The sequence below is a fragment of the Centroberyx affinis genome, unplaced genomic scaffold, assembly GCF_046629955.1.
Source record: "Centroberyx affinis isolate AG114_WGS23_722 - 3 ecotype Tasmania unplaced genomic scaffold, CSIRO-AGI_Caff_v1 ptg003935l_1, whole genome shotgun sequence".
In the NCBI taxonomy this organism is placed as follows: domain Eukaryota; kingdom Metazoa; phylum Chordata; class Actinopteri; order Beryciformes; family Berycidae; genus Centroberyx; species Centroberyx affinis.
Genome location: NW_027281764.1, coordinates 178,326 through 201,835, shown reverse-complemented (window position 1 = coordinate 201,835; position 23,510 = coordinate 178,326). Strand labels below are relative to the sequence as shown.

The following is a 23,510-nucleotide window of genomic DNA, read 5'->3' as shown; positions in this document are numbered from 1 at the left end:
ATCTTTGCGTTTTTGATATTGCCTATATTGAAAGAAATTGGGCATTTCAATTTGCCTATAATGATCTTTGCATCTTCAAAGACACGCACTCATACATACTCATATGAATCTGGCTGTAAAATCAGCCCAGCTTGGAAAACTAAACATTACTCATAAGTGGGTTAAACCGGTTCCAAATTATTATTTTATAGGCTTTACTTTAAAGGATGTCTCAATGATTACTCACCTCACAAATGGAATTAAAGGTTTTGGCCAAATTCTCACTCAGACCTGTGCGTACTTTGTTGGATCAATTTCTTAGTGAATAAAGTAAGAGTTATGACACAGCCAACTCAAAGAAAACTTGCTGACACCCAACACATGACCCAGGAGTTATTATCACGAAAGGGAAAGTAGTCGGTACAATCAGGACCGCTCCGGTTACCATCCTCCTTTCCCATTCTGCTGCCAGCCACTTCCCCTTATCACCTCCATACAGCATGTGAATGGCGTGGCCCTTTTACAAACTTATGTTAGTTTCTACAAACTCTCAAGCAGAGGCCATTTCTCCCAAAACATGTGCTACTGACCACCAAGTCTCTCTCACCACAAGGAGGGAAACTGTGAGAAATATGGTACACCATAAGAGGTTGTACAACCTCGAAACCTCCACCCCACCGACCCCCCTGCCCCAGACACCCAAGGGTGGCCCTGCCAACTGTTACTCATGGAGCAGAGCGGCTGGCGTAGTCGGCTAATGCTGGATGGTAATTGGCCGGTCCTAAGGCTGGGTCCTGACCTGTGTATGCCCATACTGTTAGACGCTAACAAGACTAGCGGTCTGATGAGACAGAGGGGAAAAAAAGAAAAGATAAAGAAGAGAGTGGCTTTCAATAGCTTTTGTTTGGTCGTGATCAAGTCATGATGCATTAAAGCTCCTCTATCCAGTTTTGATTAAATTTGAACCATTGAATAGTTTTTATAAAAGTATATACTGTATATCCTTATCTTCTGCTTGGCTACAGTGCTGTGTAAAATAAGCGTCCCAAACAGAAAAACTGGATTCCTTCAAAACAGCGTTTGAAGCTAGAAAATAATTGCTTTCGCTGAGGCGGCCCATCCCATGAAATGTAAAATACAAAGAAGCACTTTCAGGTTACTTTTTGATTAGAAGTTCTAAGCATTTACAAATTATTATTCTTTGTCGTGATGCATCAGATGAACTCCACTTAAAAGCTTCGCTCAGAGAGACAGCTATATTAAAAGAATGAAATGTGTTAGTGAAAGACAAATCTCTCACACATTGACAAATTACATATGCTCTGCCAGGAAGGTCTATATATCCGTCGCAAGCTCCTCCTGGAAGCTTCAGGTAGTGGGTGCACAGAGAAATACATAGCATGTTTACTTGTCATCTGGCAAGCTAGGAAGTGATGGGCTAGTTAACTACTAGTTAAAATTGTATAGAGTAAACTGCAGGAGAATAAAAAACAGACAACGCCCATCAGACAGTCCAGGAGTCAAACAAGTGGACATCATTACAGTGGGATATACTGAGGCCCATTACTTACATGCCGCCGATTGTGACTGTAGCACAGGTGCGTTCTGCGAAGGCAGGGGTGCCTTCTCCTGCACCGGTAGCCGCTCTGATGTAGTCCACTGTCACGTTGACCTAGTGGAGCACATAGGGAGGAGAAGAGGTCAAAAACAAACACCCCTAGAGCACTGAGACAAGCTGAAGGCAACACTGGGTACTCAATAGTTGGCAGTGTTTGGAGTGTTTTTCGTTGAGTTGGTTGGCATCCTTTGGTGTGTATGTGTGTGTGTGTGTGTGTCCCAGTTCCCAAGGTCACCCCGAGTCAGTGTGAATCACATCAGGCAGCACTGTAGATCTCCCCAGAGGAGCAGTATCTACACACTGTGGGTGTTTAGAACACACACACACACAGTCAGAGGGAACAGTGATGGAACTCATATGACCCTATACTGTGTGTTCCCAACACAGCTCCCTAGAGACAGACTCCAAACCACCCACCCTGAAGATACAATTTTGTCGCTCAGCAGTATGCGTGAGTGTGTGTGTGTGTGTGTGTGCGCAACCAGAGGCATGTGATTGGGGAAGGCCTACTACGTGGGCCAGACACAGGCAGACAGGCAGACAGTGCCAACAGCAGGGATGCAGTAATACCGGTACACACGATCGGCAGATAAAGAACTACGTGTCAGCCGAGTCAGACAAGTGTGATGCGAGAAAAAAATGTGGAAATCTGGCTCTGCATCGCAGCTTCCCGTTGCGGCTTAGACACGAGGCAAACAGGCACCGAGACAACAGAGACAAGGCTATTACAGGGACATGAAAGAGACGCCACCCAGGACATCGAAAGACGTCGGCTTGTCATTAATCTGAGCGCCGGACAGGACGAGGACAAGGCAACGTGGACCGGAGAAGAGAAGAGCTCCTGTCTGGGCAGGATAGATGTGTTGCCGTACGGGCTCGGCTGGAAGCGCTGGATTTATTCCCCGAGGGGGGTGAAAATAAGAGGATACCGGCAGAGGGATTAGGTTTTTTTGGAGGGCAGAGGTGGCTGCGAGTGCATTTTTGAAACGGCTATAGTAGACGAATGAGAGGTGTTAGTGAGTTACAGGTGTCACTCAACACTGGAGTTCATCATTTAGATGCTAAAGTTCAATATTGACATTAGTGACAGTTTTCTATTCTAGGGATATGATCAGGAAGACAAATAATTCCATTAAATCCTGGAAAAAAATAATAAAATCCCGGTTTATTTCAAGTGTGTATTTGATCAGGCCATATTGTATCCGCTTGATTTTGATGTTCAGTTCAGCTTCACAAACATCCTCTTACAACAGATATTAATACTGCCCATATCCTGACTGCCCCTCATATTATCAGCAACTGAATTGGTTTGCAATCCTCTCAACCGTAGTACATCATGCAGCATTCTCCCTTTTTTCATTAATTTTGAAACCATGCAAATAACCCATTCTCATTGCCATGAAGGGAATTCTTTTATCCACGCTGCCCCATGGAAACTCCTCATTTCCTCATAGCCCAGACATGACAGAGTTTCATGTCTATTCAGCCTTATCAACAAGTGAAGCCATTTATATGAGGAAATGACATTCTTTGTTTGTGCCATACTTCTTCCGTTAGTTATATTTGTGTTTAATGGCTGTGCATGGCCAGACACGGGTAATGAGGTAATTGAGGGATGGAGGAGAGACAACGGAATGGAGAAAAAAGGGAGGAATGAGAGTAAGCTGGAGAGGAGAAAACGAGATGAGCAGAAACGAGAGGAGATAAAGAAAACCAACAGAAAAGAAGCGGGGATGTGAAGAGTTTAAAGCAAAAAGGAGATTGAAACAGAAAAGCAAAATATATCGTCAGATTCCATAAGCGGTGAACCCAGAACACCAGCAGTTCTCCATTAAGCGAGGTGATGATAGATTAAAAGCTTTGACAAAGCGATGTTAGATTAGAGGAGTTCCAGGCCCATTCTCCACGGGCCATCTAACCGATCTCCTGATAAGGCAAAGCCATCTATAAGAACCCCCCAGAGGAGGGAGGGGAGGGGAGGGGAGGGGGCAATGGATGGATTGTGAGGTGGAGGGGACTGATGAGGTGGAGGATAGCAGGAAGAGCGAGAGACAAAATGTTTTTGTTTAGCGAGGGGACAAGCGTGGTTGACTGCGCCAGAGGAAACATGTTTGCAAGCGTAATGGGAGTTTGTGTGTGTGTGTGTGTGTGTGTGTGTGTGTGTGTGTGTGTGTAAGAAGACAGACTGTAGGTATTGGTAGGTATTGATTCTGTTTGTTTTTGTACAAGCATGTACAGTATACAGGTCTGCTCATATATGTCTGAGCTTTTGTGTGTTTATATACATGTGACACAAGAAGACATATATGATAGGTGTGTGTGTGTGTGTGTGTGTGTGTGTGTGTGTGTGTGTGTGTGTGTGTGTGTGTGTGTATATACTGTGTATATACTGTATATATACACACACACAATATTAAATAGACAACTACTGTCTGGAGAAGGTGCCACCTTGCCTAAAAGAATTTCATTGGGATTGGTCTGAATGAACTGGTTCATTCCAAAGTGAGATAGACACCATTTGAGAAAAGTGACGCCAAAACTTAAATGCTTATCACAAAATTAAAATGAATGACAATAAATGACAACACTTCTACAGACTGGTTCCTCTCCGTTATAGATACTGAATGACGACCTTCAGGTAGTGATTTTTTCCCCCGTAAAAGTTGATGTACAGAAAATAGGCCTCTCTGTTCCTTCAATAAAACATTTATGGGGGAAACACCTGCGACTGTTGAGCAGAGATGTGAGCGGCCTCAAACTGGAACCTGGATTTGGGGTATGAATTGAAAAAAAAAATCATCTGCTCTGCACATCTTTAAGCCTTGAAGAAGCCGAGAAAGAGAAGGAAGAGGGAGGGGTGGGAGGAAGGAGGAAGAGAGAAGGAGACAGAGAGAGAGACAGAGAGAGAGAGAGAGAGAGAGAGAGAGAGAGAGAGAGAGAGAGAGAGAGAAAGTGTATGTAAGAGAGAGCTTAAGTTGCTGCGGTGTTGTTAGCAGGCTGTAATAGCAGCTGGCTATCATTTAATGAAGTGAGCCGTGCTGGAAAGAAAAAACCTCAGGCTGGGAGAGAAAAACCCAGTGAGGAGGAGGAGGAGGAGGAAGGGAGAGCCCCATCTGGATTTTGAACCATGGGACCTGGTGACGCTTGGGTCTACACGCTTTGCATCTGCTTGAACGCACACACCTCAAGTTTTCCCCCAGATCAAGTCTCACTCTCACACACACACAAATCATCACATGATCAAATGCCGCACGGCACACACTGCATTCTCACTGTGCATGCACACGCACACATACGCCAGTAAGAGGGGAAAACTCTGGCGCTCGCAGTACTACACAAGCGGCTGCATAACAGGAGCCACTTTGAGCATGCAGGATTATCCGAATGTGCTCAACCCTGATAAGTGGCTTAATGCAACATTTCCATTGGATTTTTTTTCTGCTGAGGCTGAGACCCAGGCGCACAAGAAGCACTACTTATAAAGTTAGCCAAATCGAGCTTTTTGGGATTATGTCACCAAGCAAGCAACGCCATTTCAATGCCGGGGGTGTGTGGGAGGGTGTGTGTGTGTGTGTGTGTGTGTGTGTGTGTGTGTGTGTGTGAGAAGGGGGGTGAGGGGCGGGGTAGGGGGTAGCGGGGTGTGGGGCAGACAGACAGACAGAGAGAGAAAAGGAAAATGCCTCTGGGCAGATTTAGGCTACCTTAATTGCCCCCAGTACAAGTGAACTTTTCAAATTCTTATGTCTCACGCTGCTCTGCAATAATGAAAAAAATAAATAAATAAATGAAAATCAGCAGATCTCCGATGACCTGAGATGGACAGGTTAGGGATTCAGGGGTCAATTTGTGGGCGGGACAAGTCTTTTCATCACCACCTGTAGCTGTGAACTCCTATTTCCAAGTCTGGGCTGGGTATAGAGCCTAAATTTTCTGCTTCTAAAAAGTTATCAGATACAGACTACGCCTGGCAAAAAAGGCAGCCTTTTGAATATGGATATTAGATACGCTTCATAAAAGATCAAAAGCATCATACTCTCCATATAGAGATGAGGAAAAGGGGGCTAGAAAAAAAAAAAAAATTAATGTAGCTTTTATTCTCCTAAAGCGAGGCAGTGGCATTAGGGCTTTGAGCTTTAGCTCAGCACACTGAGACTCATAGTTAATGCTTAGTCACGTCCTAGAAGGTTTAGTCAGGGGAAAATCTGCTTGTTTCCCCAATGGTTCTATGTGTTGCACTCTTATGCAGCCTCTGAACTTTGAGAGAGGGTGTTTTTGAGGGGATGGGGGGAGGAATACCTGTAGGTGAAGTCTGCCAACTGAACCCTGTGATTGGACGATTAGCTTTTGTCAAGTCCTGCTAGAGCTAGATGATACACCTTTTTCAATCCGACAGTGAATCTGCAGTCATGCCTCTTAACGTGACTCCAGTTCTCTCCCTCTTCCCCTTCCTCGATCAGGGAAGACCCAGACGAGACTGAGAGTATTCCCTCTAAATCCACCGGGTCAAGTCCCAATTACCCCACTGTCGAGGTAAAAAGCTTCCGTCTCGGTTTGTGTCGGGGAAGAAAAGGAAGAGGAAAAAAAAAGATAAAAGTGGAGGGAGCTCTCTGGAGCAAAAATTCAGTGAAAGCAGTGGTCTTAGAGTCTTTGACTAATGCTTACTGCTCCAAATCTGCCTCCATAGCATTTAGCGTTCTGAGACAGGATGGCAGTTAAGTGGGTCAACTCATCTGAACACTTTTACGCATCTACCCGCATCCAATTTGACAACTCAAATAAACCAAGGTAGCATAGATTAACATTAATGCCTCAAGGGTTAAGTATTGTACCCACAAATAAACATAGTCACCTGTGGTGAGCCTGTGATCATTCCATCCTAATTACTTTCTTGTTGCCAAGGCAGCCAAAAGGTGCAGCTTGTACCTTCAAAAACATAATCATAGTTTTTGAGGCTCTGCAATAATTGAGAAGAAAAAAATAAGGGTGAAAGAGGGTTTTATTCTGAGCTCTAGCCTTGTGTCTTAGCAACAATAAAGGGAATGGGAGGGAATCAGCGTTCCAAAGCTCTTCCGTTATTGATTGTGCAGAGTGAGGTGGGAGGAGGCTGCACTGCTGGCAAATGGGCGAGGACTCTCCACTTAAACCTAACTCACTTCAAACGTCCTATAAGCACACACTGGGGAGGGCCCGCCTTCAATACTCATCAACTGCAGAGGAATACAGTGGCGTATATATTCAGCTTAACGATTGAGGAGGGGAGTGTGAGGCCAGATAGATAAATTGGAGGTCTTGGGAGAAACGCCAAGCAGTGAGAAAAACAAACAAACAAAAAAAAAAATCATTAGAAAAAACCTCCCATACAGGGTGGCAAGATATCCATGTGACAAGCATGCAGTGTGATGCCAGCAGTAGTGGTGGTCGCCAAATGCCACTGTTTCGGTGCATGCCTACACTGTAATCAACTGCCATCTAAACGGGGACAAACAATGCCAGGGTGATTAATAATGTGTTTAGCGCAAAAGCAAATGCAAAAATGGCGAGTGGATCAATGGGGTGGACAGAATCCCTCCACTTCTCTGCAGCCCATAAAGAGGACCAGCCAACCAGAAAAGCTGCAAAACACACACCTTGAGCACATATGCTATCAACATACAGACACGCACACTCTCATCACACTTAAACGCTAACTCTATTTGACACATACACAATCACTCATACGTTCCTCTCCAATACAGACTACAAACGAGGATTCGCCTCAGGCACAGAAGATTTTATCTCAGTAGATTTTTTTTTAAACACTCAAGAGTCTAGCAAGCGATACAAAGCGATACGATACTAACCTCATGTAAAACCAGCATGCATAGATCTGAGTGAAGTTAGATATTGTGTGTGTGTGTGTGTGTGTGTGTGTCTTTGTGTTGCAGATGTTAATAGCATGTAAAATAGGTTTTTCCTCTCCAATGTTCATCTTTTACCCTATCACCTCACAGTGCATGATGGTAAGAATGCTGTTATTATTTTATTCCATTGTTGGCGTTGTTCCCATTCCCTGGCTTGCATGCCATTATTACTGGCGTGCATAAACACTTATCAGCCACCGAAGAAGGGTGTGTGCGCGCGTGTTTGTGTGGTGGTCCGTCTTTGAGCCACACAATAAACAGAGAGTGCTGTAAAAACATGGATTAACACACATACACACACACAGGTCATTGCGTTTTAATGGGGACTAACATGATGAACATGCAATTTTCTCAACAAGCCCAATGTGGGATTTTACACTCTCATTACATGGCTCGATATGAGGCTTGGTGTTATGACCCAGAGCCACGCACATTTAATCCTCATGCTACGGACATATTTTGTTCCGGTGCTTTTACACCTTGACGAGGCTGTACTCGCTTTAATCCCCTCATCGCTTCCCTCAAACCCCCCCCAGACTGGATTCAGACATCACAAATAAACAGCGCAATCATTATTTTCGCTTCACTTGTCAACGGCCAGCTTACGGCTGAATTCTCCATCATTAAAAAAACATTAACGAAGATGATTAAAATGACTGTGATGAGAGGCTGGGATATGGATATGAATCTCACTCCTGTATTGAATGCCAAGAAGAACTCTCCCGGTTCTTGGCTTAGGGTGTGTGCATGCATTTGTGTTTTTCAGTCTGTATTGTATATTTATTTGTGTTCTGCACCCTTATGAAGGTGTGTGTGACAAGAATGTTCGTTCCATCTGTCACCTGGGTGCTGTGCTTTTGACCTTTGCACTCGTTACAACTGCTTGTTTATAATGACAAACTAGAAATTTGTCTATTCTACTGTTGCACTCATTGCAACAATGCCAGCTAGATAGCTAAAATGTAACAAGTTGTATTTTGAGTGGTATGAAAATCGATCGGTCACGTCCTTTTTGAGTTTTTAAGAGAAACAATAGGAGACCTTGTTTTGTGTGAGCTGGCTAATGCTTCCAAGCGGCTGATTTCACTATCAACTTAGGTTGCTTATCAATCTTGATGTCAACCATTTATTCTCTTTTCTTGTTGTGGGTCTTAGTTTGTATCATGATTTGTTGTTTGGTCTGCTAGCTAGCTATTGTTTTCGGTTCACTTTTGTTTGATTTCAAGGTTAGAAGTTAGTTTTAGTTTAAGTCGACACTGTTAAAACACGACTGTTTATGCAGCACGTTGACTAATGGTACCGTTCGGCTTTGTTTAGTGTAAAAGCTGATTTCCCTGTGTTTACCATCTAATGCCAAATGTTCGCTAATGTTTCTATCAGCAAGCAAGCTACCTTTGCTATTGTTACTGTAGCATGGAAGGTAGAAGGGTTAGGAGGCATTGTTTTGAGTGAGATAACACTTCTGAGTGGTTTATTTCACTATTTATCAAAACTTGATATTGGAGCATCTATTCTTTTTCTTGTTTGCTGTTCTGTGGGTAGCCTTGAAATTACTGTGGAGACACATTCAAAGGACGTTCTGTGTGTGTACAACTGTGCGTGTGCGCGTGTGTGTGCGAGACAGAAAGAAAAAGTGGTAGAGAGAGATTGTTGATGGGGCGTGCAGTGCACTGTGGACCTGATGCACTGTAAGATTCACCTCCTCCGAGAGGAAAATCATTTATAGGCCTAAGCAGGTTGCTTTGGGTCTTCTTGATTTTTATGATTGATGTGATGTCATCAGCTTAGCCTAGATATTGGGAATTATTGAAAATTTTGAATGTAAAATTGCTATACATGGGTTTGATAGCTGTTACATTGGTCAACTTCACAGAGAAAACAGGTGGTGAGCTTGAAACTCGCTGTAATCTAGTTTTCATTCAGACTACCATAGACAACTTCAACCCACGAAAAGACCTGGGGGGGGGGGGGTTGTTGTTAATCTACACAGCACTATATGTGTACATGTGTGCCAATGTAACGAGGGTGTCCTCATGCCCGGCGCCGTGCTGGTGCTCTTTAGCTCGGCACCGGGTCCTGCTGGGTCAGATGTGTGTAAATCACCATGGGCCCCAGGGTGTAGAGCCCAGCAGATCAATAGACACAAGAGGGGGAAATCAACACTGCTTGTTTAATGGGGCGGCCTGGCCAATACCAAGCCCCAGGGCACTGACCTAGAGTACTTTGTATTCACATGGAGAGAGAGAGAGAAATACACGTCTAGGTTAGGGCTTTGGAGATGAAGGTTTGGCTAAAGTGGTCAACGACTGGTGCGGGGGAGGGGGTGTGTGAGTATATATAGCCACTGGGGGGTTCTTCATCCACACTTCCTTTTCAAATGAATTTCGAAGGCCTATTGTCTCATTTGTCAACAGCCAATTAGAGGCAATCATGCTGATTCACATACTAAAACACCCCCCACCCTCATCTTCCACCCCCAGCTGGCCTGGGGTTCCGATCTCCATGGCAACAGAGTGAATGGGAGCTAATAAGGGCCATCGCTGTTTCTTACCTTCTTCCCGATCAGCTTCTTCCTCATGAACTCGCGGGCCTCAAACATGTAGGGGATGTCGTAGAGCGGACGGAAACGCTTGTCTTTGTCCTTGTTCTTCTCCTGAAAGGCGATGAAGAGAGGAGGATAGAGAAATAAGGGAGGAGGTCAGGAAGAGGATGTGGGGAGGGAGGGGAGTTGACAAAATGGAGGGAGAAAGAAAGATGGGGAAGGAGAAAGTTAGTCACTTTTTTTATGTCAAAGCTTCCCGATCAGCTCAATGCATCCGCTGCAGATGTAGACCTTTCAAAAACACACGCAAAACACACACAAGCACCTCTCTCCACCCACACACACACAAACGCGTGCACACACACACACACACACACTATAAGTCAGCTTGTTTGTTCCCTCTTCCTCTCTCCTTCAGTTCTGGACTCTGAATCCGCCACGGGATATTCTAGCATGAATGGCAGCATCTCTCTCTCTCTCTCTCTCTCACACACACACCCCCCTCAAAAGACAAACAGACCCCTTGCTGTCAATACTGACACACACATACCCATGCACCTACAAAAAAATCAAAGTGCACACAGAAAGCAAGGACACACAGATGCAAACAGCGAAGGCATACACATTTTCTGTTAAACAGATACAGAAAAGCGGGCCGACACCATGTGCATACACACACACACACACACACACAGATAGTCACACGTACGCTCACAAAGCCACACACAAAAACTTCCCTCAATACACTCACCCACTCTCTGACAGGAGCAGGCCACAAATAGAACCTATTTGCATTTTCAAAGGAGGCTGAGGTTTTTTGTGTCGCTCCCAGTATCAGGGAGACAAACACACACACACACACACACACATACAGTGGCAGGTGCCGTTTTGGAGGGGCGGGATAAAAAAATAATACAGCAAATGACAAAGACGCAGTGGGAAAATAAATGATAGGCGCTAACAGGCGGAATAAGGCTATGAATGACAATACCAGTGTGTTCGCCTCCCCTGCCCCTCCCACACCCTTCTATGAGCGCCATTATTATCTGTCATACACACACACACAAGTAATGCCCCCCCACGAACACACACACACACACAGGGTTGGATTCATTTCTCATTGCCTCTCCTCTTTTGGGGTTTTCTTTCATTTTTAATTCCCTCCCCAGTTGTTCAGGGCTGCCAGGTGTGGCATACAGATGGGCAGATGGATGTGGTGAGGGGACACATGGAGGGCAAAGGGTGTGTGTGTGTATGTATGTATGTGTGCGTGTGTGTGTGTGTGTGTGTCTGTGCGAGCTCGCGTGCATCCAAGCACATGTGCTTGTGACCCATTCAGGTCATTAGGACAGGCCACAGGGGGCAAATTCCATTGGTGCCAAACAGAACGGGCACCAAGCCAGTGAAAGAAAAAAAATGTTAGTGTTTCGGCTAAAGCTCAACCTAACTGCACAGAAGGCTTGTCGGATTGGCAACGGAGCTCTGGAATCCACCAAATCCACCAGCGAACAGAATTCCCTTAACCTTGGTCAGAATGTAATAACCTCTGAGTCTAATAGCTTTTCCCTCTTCCTTTTCCCACTCCCATTCTTCTCCATTTTTGGAGATCAGGGCAGCATGGAACCTCAGAGGTGGGTTAATCTCACACATGGCCGGTGGAAATCCCTGGCCACTCAGCCAATAGCCGTTGTCCTCCATTTTAGTGTCTGCCGGGGCTTATCGTCGGAGTCTTTCATCCCTACCGAGTCGGTTGCGGTGGGATGATGGGGCCTTTAGGGGCACTGTCAGGCAGGAATCCTCCATTTTGTGCCTGAGCGGTGGACTTAGCACTCCACTGCACGGGATGAGGATAACTTTTTACTTTTAACAACATTGTTTGGGTAAAATCCTTCATTTTGGATCTGCAGTGGTTTATCGCCATGCATTCCATTAAAGGGAAATTCACAGAGGGTATGGCGGGCCTCTTGCGTCTGGGGAGGGTTTTACGTGTGGCCTATTCATGGCAGCCCTCCATTTTATGTCTGCTGGGGGGCCATTAGTGCACAGTCTCGGGTCAAGGTGGCGGCACAATTTTAACAGGGAGAAGTAGAGAACCAAAATAAGAGAAATAGGGGGAAAGACTAAAAATACGAAAGTAGAAATCATTTCTGGCTAATGAGGTGTTTCATGGTGGAAAGGGAGCCATGTCGGAGAGGGCAAAGAGTGTAAATGTCAGCGCTACATGCCAATTAGACACAAGGAGTGGAGATGGAGAGAAGAAGCAGAAAAAGGTACTAGTCCTGCTTCCTTTAGAAGCTCTACAGGAGAAGGAGAGAGGCTGTGAGCAGAGGACAGCAAGGAGACAGACAGATAGAGGGTTAGAAATAATGGACAGAGAAATAAGGAGAAGAGCTGGAAAGAAAGAAAACAAGAGAAAACGAGAGGAAAAAGTTGTCAACTAAAAACAGAGGCAGACAAGAACATGTTGGTGCTCACGTTCTCCAGACTAAAAATAGCCAAGGTCTAAGTCCAACGTGACCAATCAGACAAGTTTGACCTTGTCTGAGCTGGTGGTATTCTGGTCACTATGGTGACGCCAAGCAAAAAGGTGAGGGGGAGACTATGTTTAAAACAAAAAACACCAGTATTGGTTTTTAAAGGGCAGTCATCAAGAGCTTTAGAATGGCCAAGAATCAATAACGACCATTGATTGCTACAGCTGCCCAATATTTCACAATGGGCCTGGCGCACTTTGTGTTCTAACTACACAACAGACCCTTTCCCGTGGCTTTTCTAAGTCCTATTCAAAGGGACATTAAGCATTCTCTGACAGCTAAGTGCTTTTCAAACACTTGGAAAATAAATGTGCCACCAAGCGAGTCAAACAAAACATAAGCAAGGCTGTTCCGCTTTGATCGGTATGTAAAAAAAGTGGATTGTGACATCTTCTAATCTTTGACTAAGAGGCCTACTGATTTCAACTTTCAGTCACAAGGCACAACTAGACTAACCACATTAGCATCATTAAAGTACTTAAGCCGCACTCAGTGTAATTCATCCATAAGTAGTGATGATGCAGTTGTGGGAAGGTTATAGAAAGAGGAAAGAGTCATTGCTATGTCTCAAACGTGACCCAATAACAACATTTTGCTCTCACTGCCCTCGGGGGGAGTTCTGTGCTATTTGAGGTAAATTCCCTTCGTTCCGAATTACCCGCTACGACTCGGGAATCATCTATGACTATTGCAGAGGCATGACGCTAGCTGGATTGTACAGTGTCGCAGGGCTGCAGGGGGCCGGGTGGAAGTGTGCGGATGCCACTGCTGGGAGCATTTGCGGCTTCTCGAACTTAAAGGGTGAAATCATGACTCAGGAGCATGTCATGCTTTATGATGTTTGGCTGTGGTGTTGGTGGAATTGTACAGTATGAAGCCTTGGATTTGTATATAACGGATTGAGCGGAGTGTGTGATTTGTGTGTAACCTATATTTTGAGTGAAATAGATTGGTGTGTGCATGCGTCCCAGACAAAATGGACATTACTTTTTGATTAAGCTGTGCACCGGGAGCCTCAGACAAACAGTCAACATTTACTACTGTATACATAACCTCACTCCATAATGTATTAACATTAAATGAAATGTCTACAGAGTTGGAGGTGTGTGTGTGTGTTTGTGGGGGTGGGGGCAGAGAGAGACTGAGGGCACACACTTCCTGAAGCAAGAGCAAAAAGGATATAACCGGTTATATAAAAACACAAAAAGAAAAATATGCACAGCTATTTGTAAACTCACACTGCACTTAGGCCACACACAGCACAGAGGCAGAGAAATAGCCAACTCTATTATTAACTTTACTTCATTTTCTGTCTTAAGACAATCCAATCACCATGCCTAATTCCCTATTTCGACAATCACATCTCTTCCTGGTCAACTTGGTAATTTATCCATTGGAATAACAATGTTCCGCAAAGAAAAAAATCGGAAAAATTGAAAAATACTAAAGAAATAACAATCAGTAACTATTGTTGCAGGAAATGATAGTGTTTCACTAAAAACATCCCTGTGTATCTACCTGCTGCTATGTTGTAAACCACTGCCCCAACAGCTAGAAAATTGTAAATGCCAATGAAAACTCATTATCTGTTGTTATTGCTCAGCTGCCTTAAAGGAAAAAACAAACATTTACAGCATAATTGCCCACATAACATAGGAACCATTTTAAACCACAGCATCGACTGGACCAGATACTGTGATGGACCCAGAACCAAAAGCCTTCAGCCCCGTAATTACAAAAAAGCATGTCATTTGTGGTAAGCTGTGACCAGGTTGGTGCAGGTTACCTTATTGGGGACACTGTGACAAGTGGTAGCTTTAAGTAGGCCTACACTTGTTTAAATTGTGCAGTAACTAATAGGGATGGTCACAAATAGGCCTAATCTATGATCTGTTATTTAGGCCTGTTCTTGACTGTGTGGACCGTAGCTTTTCTTAGTATCCTGGTGGGAAAATTCTACATTTTTTATTGACCATGTCAAATAGCACGAGACATTCTGTACTTGCTGGGTTCCAGAGTCAAACTCTGTTTTACTAATTTGTCAATCCTTTGATTAGAAGCTTATATATGTACAGTGGAGTTTTTCTGAATTTTTGGGGCCGACAGACCAACCCTACCTACTAACCCTACTGACCGACAGAGTGACTTGTACGAGCTGCTCGTTGCAGCCTAAAGCTCTGCAAGACTGTTGTAAACATTGAAATTTTGAAAGCACAATGCAAATTTGGATAGCTTACACTGGGTATATAATCAACATGCTGCATCCATCTTGAACAAAAAGCTCCCATTTAACAGTGATCTGTGTCACAACAAATTGTATTCTACAGCGATTTCAGTTGGTATGCGCTTTGTGCTCTTGACAAGAGATAACCTCCATCTCTTAATAGTGAGTCACATTATCTTCTAATTTTCTACTTTGTATAGAGCACAATGAATTGCCTATTCAAGTAGTCATTCAGAGACAAGGGATGACACGAGTACTATAAAAAAAAAAAAAATGAAATGTTTGCACATCACTTCCCGATATAACTTACTCCCCCTGCACACACAAACAAACACAACCAAGTTGAGTCCTTGCTTTTTGACCAGTGACATAACAGCCAAATAGAGGAATGGGGGCAAAAACTTTCATCCAATGGTGAAGAAGGATGCTGGCCCCCGGTCTGCCTTAACCAGCCAATGGTGCATGAGATGAGTCACGGGGTGGGTGACCCTCCCCACTCCCCCTCTCCCCAAACTTGAGGTCAATGCACTATGCCAGGCTATGGGCATGCTGGGGGCACACACATGGCCAAACATAAGAACTGGAGGATGGGGGCAGGAGAGGGAGGGAGGGAGGGAGAAAGACAAGGAGAGAAGAGAAGGAGGGGAGAGGCAGGACATGGTGGCAAAAGGAGAGTAGGAAGCAGAGGGGTCCATCTGCTTGAGGTTTGGCTACCGAAAAACAGCATCTCTTAGGAACCTTACGAATTTCACGAGAATTGATTTTAAGGCATCAAAAGGTATCAATAAACTTTGAGACATTATATTGTAACAATGACATGTAATGTGTTTCTTGAAAGTGGCCTGATTCTATTCTGAAAAGCCAATGTTATGTACAAATATGACACACAAACTGATTTACTGTATCACACATACTGTAATATAGAATAGAATGTCAATTTAAAAAGTATTGTTTTAGAAGTGGCATCGAAGCTAAAGTATTGGAGCCAGTAGTTGCATCAAAAGTTTCCCAATGATACCCAGCCCTAGTCTGCTTCTAAGTTATTTATGTCTTTCACCTTACTATTTTGTCACCTTTCTGTCAGTTGTCATCTACTCACTTGCCCTGTGTGTTTGTCTCTTGCGCCCACATGCTATAGTGTTCACTTTTTGCGGTTTCATTTTGGATGGTGTCCTTTTCTCCATCATCGTTTTTATTGGATTTGAACATCCTGCCCTAGGGACTACAGTTGAAAATTAGCTGCTGGCTATTATAACCTTCCACCACCATACATCTGCCATTTCTAAATTATTTTACCTCAACCTTTTCTGGACCCTGGTGTCTTGTCCTGACTTGAAGATGTGAAATAGACTTCAATATGCAGAGACTGGCAACAAAACTGTATTACTCTATGGCTATCGTTCAAAACAACACCACAATATGTGAAAAGGCAGCTGGTCCACAACTAAAAAATGTATTTGTTTTGGGACTAAACAAAATTGTATTTCCAGACTTTTTCAGACTATGTGATGCACTCCCCATACTTATGAAGACGTGGAAATTATCAAATTCTTTTCACATACTTTGCCAGACTTTCCAGACCTGCGTAGGAACCCTGCTAAAACTGGCGTATTTACAGAAATGCTAATCAATGTGCACTGTTCCTGTATAAAAATAAACCTAATAATATGAAAGGAAAAATAAGAGGGAGACAGAAGAAAGGAGCGAGGGGGAGAGAGGCAGAGAGAGATGCTTTATGGGAGCAGAGGCAGACAGGACAGGGAGAGAGAGAGAGAGATGTATTGTGAGGCTAAATCATCTACAAAATAAACACACACACACACACACACGCAGGCGGACGATAGAGGGGTTAGATGAGTAGGCAGGGCTGTATGGAGTAGTGTGGGGATGAGCCATAGCCGCTGTGTGTTGCTTTATATAAAGGACAGAGAGTTGACCTCCCTATGTGCTCCGTCAGCGCTGCCCTTAACCCTACTTAAACCGCATAAGCACGCATACATACATTACAACGGATGAAGCCACACACACACACACACACACACACACTCGAGTCTGGCCCCGTGTGCATCGTCGAAGCGCATCCACATCCAAACAGACACACAAACACACACACACTCACACACTATGTGAGGGAGTGGGTGTAACAGTGAGTCATTGAGTAGCACCGACATCTCTCCCCACTTGTGTTTGTACTGGGCTTGTCCTGCTGCAGAGAGAGAGAGACAGGATTCAGAAAGAGAGAGCAAAAAAAGAGGAGGGGGGGTGGAGGAAGAGAGAGAGAGAGAGAGAGAGAGAGAGAGAAAGAGAGAGAGAGAGGAAAAAAGCTGACTCCAACTCCCAAGCTCAAAATAACTCACATCTGAAAATACACCACAGCAACCACACAGGGGAGGAGAGGGAAGGAGGGAGGTGGGACCGAAACGAGAGAAAGAGGAGAGAGAGGAGAGCAAGTGAGGAAAATGATGTCCCATGGTTCGCTGCAACCAGACGCCATTGGTCCACCCATCTGTCAATCTAAATATAATGAGAGTATAGTCACAGGGGAGGGAGAGAGGGGGGAGAGAGACAGAGAGAGAAAGAGAGAAGAGAGAGAGAAGAGAGATATATGGGGGGTGTTGGGAGAGTAGAAGAAAGCCGATGAGAAGGGAGGAGGAGAGGGGGCTGGCAAAAACTGTCACAGTTCATCTGTGCACTGGTACATCACATCTGGCCTTGGTACCCCCAAATAGCATACACACCCAAACACATACACACACACAAAATGGTCTGGCAAGCAGAATGCAGGGTCAAACAATGCATAAACTCATCCAGACAGGCACAGATAATAATGACAACTGGCACAAGAAAATCCCTACAGACCTCTACAGAATGCCACACACACACACACACACACACACACACACACACTTGTCACAATACCAAATTTTTGACTTTTGTACCTCTGGAGATTTCCTGGGAGGTTCCACGAAGGGCTGCAGTGCTAATATGCATGTGTGTGTGTGTGTGTGTGTGTGTGTGTGTGTGTGTGTGTGTGTCTATATACACACATGTACAGTACACGTCTGTGTAATCCCTGTTTGTGTACGCACTGATGCCAGTTTCCAAGATGTTTCCTGACACAAGCTAATGCAGCTTAACCAAGCATGTCTGTGTGTGTGTGTACTTGTGCATGTGTGTGAGTTGCACTGCAAACCGTGACAATGTCTGTGTGCGAGTGTCTGTCTGCTGCATTGTAACAAACAGGATGGCCAACTCAAGACGGTGCTAGCCAACATATTGTCAGTGTGTGGAGAGCGTCTGGCAGGGAGATGCCGGCTGTGACCCCTCACCCATGACCCCGCCTTGACCTGGAGGTCCTGCATCACCCCTGTTTGTCAGGTTATGACTGTATGTATGTCCACTAGCACACTTTCACATTTAGGCATGGTGGGAAATTTATACTAACCACATGTTTTAGCCATGATTGGTAAGTTTTTCTACTGCACCAGCCAATTTGGTGGGTGGCAAACCATCATTTTGAGATCCTATTCTATTCTAAAAATGCAGCTGGTTGGCAAAATGGTTGATAGTGTCCAGTAAGTTTTGGAATGTAACAGGTTTCCTACACTGCATTTAAGCTGATATAGCCGAGGCGAGTGCTTTTGGGAGCAGCCGAGTCCAGAAAAAGGAGCACTAGCCCAGCTGGCGAGTGCGACTGGGCAGCAGATTCTCAATCCCATGCATGAATCCTCACCAACATTTAGTTAAGGTGTCACAGAAATATCAGTGCTTCTCAGTCAGTTGCCTGGATTCTGTTTCTCGGTTCCACCGGTTCCATCTGCTCAGGCTCATCGCTGCCTCAGCCTGCCTATCGGAACCCTGCACTGTTGCCATGGCGCCAATGCTCAAAGCTGAGGGACAGTGTTAGAGTGTTACAGACAGGCAGGCGGCTCTTTAGCTCACTGACAGAAGTAGCTATCCAACGTAAACAACACCAGCAGCAGCACTGCGAACGAACCTCATCCAAAAACGAAATGTAGCGTTTCTTTGCAAATGTACCGCCACATGCAGAGAAGGAACTGTCCTCCAAAAATTATGAAGAAAAAAAAGAGTAAGCGTGTTTCTAGACAGCTGTAAGACCAGTATGGACTGGCTATGTACAAATAAACTCACTCTGTGGTGTGCAGCCTGCCAGTAAATTAGTAATATAATGTATAAATGTAATATAATATATATAATTTTGAAGAATGATTTAGCTTGTTCAGCTTGAACATTACATTACTTATACTGAACTAGTAATAATAAAATATGACATGCAAAAGAACACAGTTGTGATTTTTATGCATGTATAATTTTAGAGCATGACCTGCCTCGTTAAACTTGATTACATTATCTATACTGGGCTAGTAATCATTTGTCTGAGCTAGCAGAAATTTCGCTCTACTTGCCTGGTGGGCTAGTGCCAAAATCCTTAAGTTCCACTCCTGTGTGTAGACACATCAACAGAATAACATACTGACACATGCAATCTATGTGTAGGAATACAATCAGACACACAGACAAACACACAAGAACAAATAAACATGCATGAAGTGCAAGCAACGACAACACAATACTGTAACAATATAACACCAATATAATTAGACACAAACATTCACATCTGGGCTCGCTCTCCCAGGCTCCCTCTAACATATGACAGCGTAATGGAGCACAAAACGCATACTGTCGCAGCATCTGGTACAGGCAGAGATAGAGAGACAGAAAGAGAGAGCGATGGATACAGAAGAGAGAAAGGCAAGGAGAGACAGAGAAAGATGGAGAAGCAACTGAGAGTAAGAGTAGGAGAGAGACAAAAAATAGAGTGGAGAAAGCAAAAGGACAAAAAAAAGAAAGGAGGAGGGACAGAAAGGAAGCAAGAAAAAAAAGTGTGAAATAAGTGGGAGTAGGAGATGGAGAGAGACACCGAGAAGGGAAAGGACCGGGCCTGAAGAGAGTTGGGAGCAATAGGCGTGCAATGGAAGAAGCAGGAGAAAGGGCAGAGAGACAAAATGGAGAGATGTTGTGCCCACAAGCTTATTACAACCACAGAGAGCAGAGGAGCACGAACACACACACGAAGGGCAACGATGCAGGTCAACAATCTGACCACGGCGCGCACACCCAGAGGGAGAGGACGGCAGGAGGAAGTGATTGTGCAGGAGGAGGAGGGAGAAGAGGAGAGAAAACAGAGGGAGGGAGGGAGGAAAGATACAAAGCACTCTCTTAATGATGCAAGGCAGTAACGATGCCAGGGGAGAGAGAGAGAGAGAGGGATGAGGGTGAGGACGGCGGCTCGGGGGAGAAAAAAAGACTAGACGAGACTAGACAACTAGACAATAAAATGGAAAAGATAGAGGAAAAAGTAAACCATAAAATGGCAAAGAGGCGAAAAGGGAGAGTCAATAAAAAACTAAAAAAAGAAAAAAATAAGGAGGCACTCTGCTGTCGGACTTGTAAACCGTTTCCTCGACAGATGTACAACACTCTTCCTCTCCCCCTCTCAATACCTCTTTGAGCTTCTAGAGCACAGAGAACAGGGGTGCCTTGCTTATAAATGGATATTACAGTAAACACTAAAGAGGACTGGTTGTCAAGCAGTCTCAGACATGTTATAAAAAACAAAAAAAACATGAAAAGTATGAAAAGTTTCATTCCAAAAATGTTACCTCTCCTCTGACAAAATGACTGTTGGCATGCAACTGAAACTTCCTATTGAAAAAAAATATTTTTTTAGCTATCTTGAGCCCTTTACTTACAAAATGAGGATGTAGTCATCTGCACTAAATGTTCAGCAATGAACAACTAGTCTCACTTTTTTTTTTTTTTCCCCAAAAGGGATATATAGCGTTCTGAAATGAAACCCTTCAGAAGATTCAGCAATGTAAGTTTCAATCATACTGTGATGAAAAGGGCTTTAATTTGTGTTACACAAGGTACCAGGAACTGAGAGTCAAGCTGAATTAAAAAGTTAAAAGGATTCAAAGAAACACTATTGCTCTACATCCCATGAACAATCAATAACTTCCTGGCTAATCGGTGTGGAGGGAGGGGGGGGCAGCCAACACTGTACAGCCTCCTGTGTCTAGGTGGCAGAGTACACACTTGCACATTTTCTTCAGACATTGCCCATTGTGTGCTATAGATAGATATACATCTCCCTGTTGTGACAAGGTATATGTGTGTGTGTGTGTGTGTGTGTGTGTGTGTGTGTGTGTTTTCACAGTCTTGAAGTGATTCAGAGGAAAAAAGGGGGAGTGTGGAGGGGAAAATCAATCGGCCTCGTTCTCTGCAGTGCTGCAATCTCAACCACTGGGTGTGTGTGAGTGTCTCCCTGCGTATGCATGTGCCCCAATTGCATGGGCGCCACCAAGTGGTCAAAATTATCCCCACAGAGAGAGAGAAATGGATCAGGAAAGAGCAAAAAGAAGAGGGCATGAGATGTTGAAACAGACACAGAGAGACAAAGAGAGTAAAAGATTTGGGGAAAGGGATGTAAACGGCTCATATCAACATTAGTCAGTAATTTAAATAAAAAGGGAAAAAAATCTAATTAGTCAACGCTTCCCAGACAGCAGCGACAACAGTGCTTTGTGACACAAGCTCTTCCAAAAATGACCATATTCAGTTACCCACCATTCACATAAAACATACAGACTCCCACACACACACAAGCTACGTGCAGACATACAATCAGACACACACACAAACACAGGTCTGTTTGTACCTCTCCCTCAATCCTGGGGGGCCGGATGCTGGACAAGTGGATGGTCTTGTACTCTCCAGAGTTGAGCTTTACCACCATGGCATCAGCGTTGACCACCTGCATCACCTAGAGGGGCAGAAGAAGAGAGGAGAGGGGGGGAGTCAGTGAGTGATTAACAGCAAGACGGAATAGGGGAAACTCAGTGGTGAGGAGACAGTTTGGGGAACGTGTTCAGGAGATCACACAGCAGAAAACAGAAAACTCCATTAGAAACTAATTTAAGGGTCCGCAAACCCTGTAAATCCTAGGGGAAAAAAAAACAACCCTGAAAATGGAGGAGTGTTGGAGCAAAAGCGGGGCATGGTGTTTTAGTGAGTGAGTAAGCAGAGTAAAGGATAAACGGAGAGGAAGAGATCTATTCAAAGACGGGGGGAGAGTGACAGTGAAGCGCGTGTGCCGTCGCAAGCGGAAGGCATCGGGAGCGAGGTAAGGAAGAGTGAGCCTTGAGTGACTGAGTGAGCGAGCGAAAGTCCCAGCAGGCCTGCGAGGTTTGGAGGACGGAGAGAGGACGGTTTGCTGTCTGGGGGATTGGCACTAGGAAGGAGGGAGGGAGGGAGAAACAGAGAATCACAGTGCTTTTAAAACACCAGCTGCCTAAAACATCCTGTTAAAGATAGACCGGTATAGTATCGCATGGCCCTCTGCCCAAAAACACTGGCTAGCAACATTTTGTTCAGAAGACCTTTAGTAGTGTGACTCAACACCAGATCTCTCTTGAAAAAGAGATTGCATCTCAATGAGACAACCTGGTAAAATAAAGGTTAAATAAATAAAATAAATAAGACATAGACTAATGTATGTTTGGCATTTAGTCGCTAAATATTACCTATAAAATGTACTGATGAAGTTAGTGACCGCAGCTTAGAACCCGTACAATTCAGGAGTTGATGTGTGGACGTTTTAAACTACAGCTGTCAAAGGAAACGTCCAAGGCCCAAGATCGTATTAGTCTAGTTTAGGACTAAAGCACTGGCTGCCAATGAAGAATACCACTGACAAAAGGCATTGTATGTCCTTGACTTCATCTCAGTATTGGAATGTGAACTGTGTACTGGGATCTGACCACTAATGTTGTACAGTTCTCACATTTAATATAAATCTTTGAACTCACTGGTAAAAGTCATGGTCAGCTTTCATATTGTTGGGGTGTGAAATTATTATCTATGACTGCCCCAACTCAGTCTATGCATGTCCCCGTCTATCTGTGTGTGCCCTCCAAGCATGGAGACAGATTGGGGGTATAATGTGACTGAGATGGAGGAGGCATCCAAACCCAGAGCCTTTAAGTAGGCCGCCTGCGAGAGAGTGAGAAATCAATCGGCCAACACATGTAGACACCCACACTCACATTAAATGCCCTCGTCATCACTCACAACTGTAGTTGATATGTAGGCTGCGCTCTGTCTACAGACCAGAAAGTGAGAGATGCACAGGTGTGGGCCATGCATCAAGCTCAATTCGGAGTGTGTGGGTGTTTGTGCGCACCTGAGTGTGTGGGGGGAAAACTAAACGCCACCACATTCGCTTGTGTCATTAAGACAAAGCCGAGCTTTTGCGATGTACTGTATAGCGGACACACATCCAGGTGTATTAGCCTCATCGGAACATTCATTATTTCATGAAAACAAATCAGACTGCCATTGCATTTGCCACCAGAGAGCAGAAATTAGACCAGCCCACATGCTAAATAGGCTGTGCACAACAGCAGCCAAAATACATCATACACTAATCACTGAGCTGAGTGGGAGAGATGGATAGAGAGACACAGGGAGAGAGACTGAGAGGGGGGAGAGATGTAATGAGTAAGTGCGAGAGGGAGCGTACACGCACACACACACACACACACACACACACACACACACACACACATGCATATACACATGCATACACACACACCAGCCTACACAAATTCACACTGTAACAAGGTCATTT

At 44.4% G+C, this 23,510-nt stretch overlaps 1 protein-coding gene across 3 annotated transcripts in view; it reads right to left on the bottom strand.

The window, feature by feature from the left end:
- The window catches only part of snd1 (staphylococcal nuclease and tudor domain containing 1), a 186,771-nt gene that overhangs the window by 143,678 nt on the left and 19,583 nt on the right, over positions 1-23,510 (bottom strand). For 2 of the 3 annotated variants that reach the window (XM_071541726.1, XM_071541723.1), the window contains exons 10-12: positions 21,540-21,644; positions 10,049-10,150; positions 1,551-1,651 (exon numbers count right to left, since the gene is read on the bottom strand). In XM_071541726.1, the coding sequence (XP_071397827.1) occupies positions 1,551-1,651; positions 10,049-10,150; positions 21,540-21,644 (308 nt within the window). The remainder of the gene's footprint in view (positions 1-1,550; positions 1,652-10,048; positions 10,151-21,539; positions 21,645-23,510) is intronic. The other variant, XM_071541724.1, reaches the window with a different exon arrangement.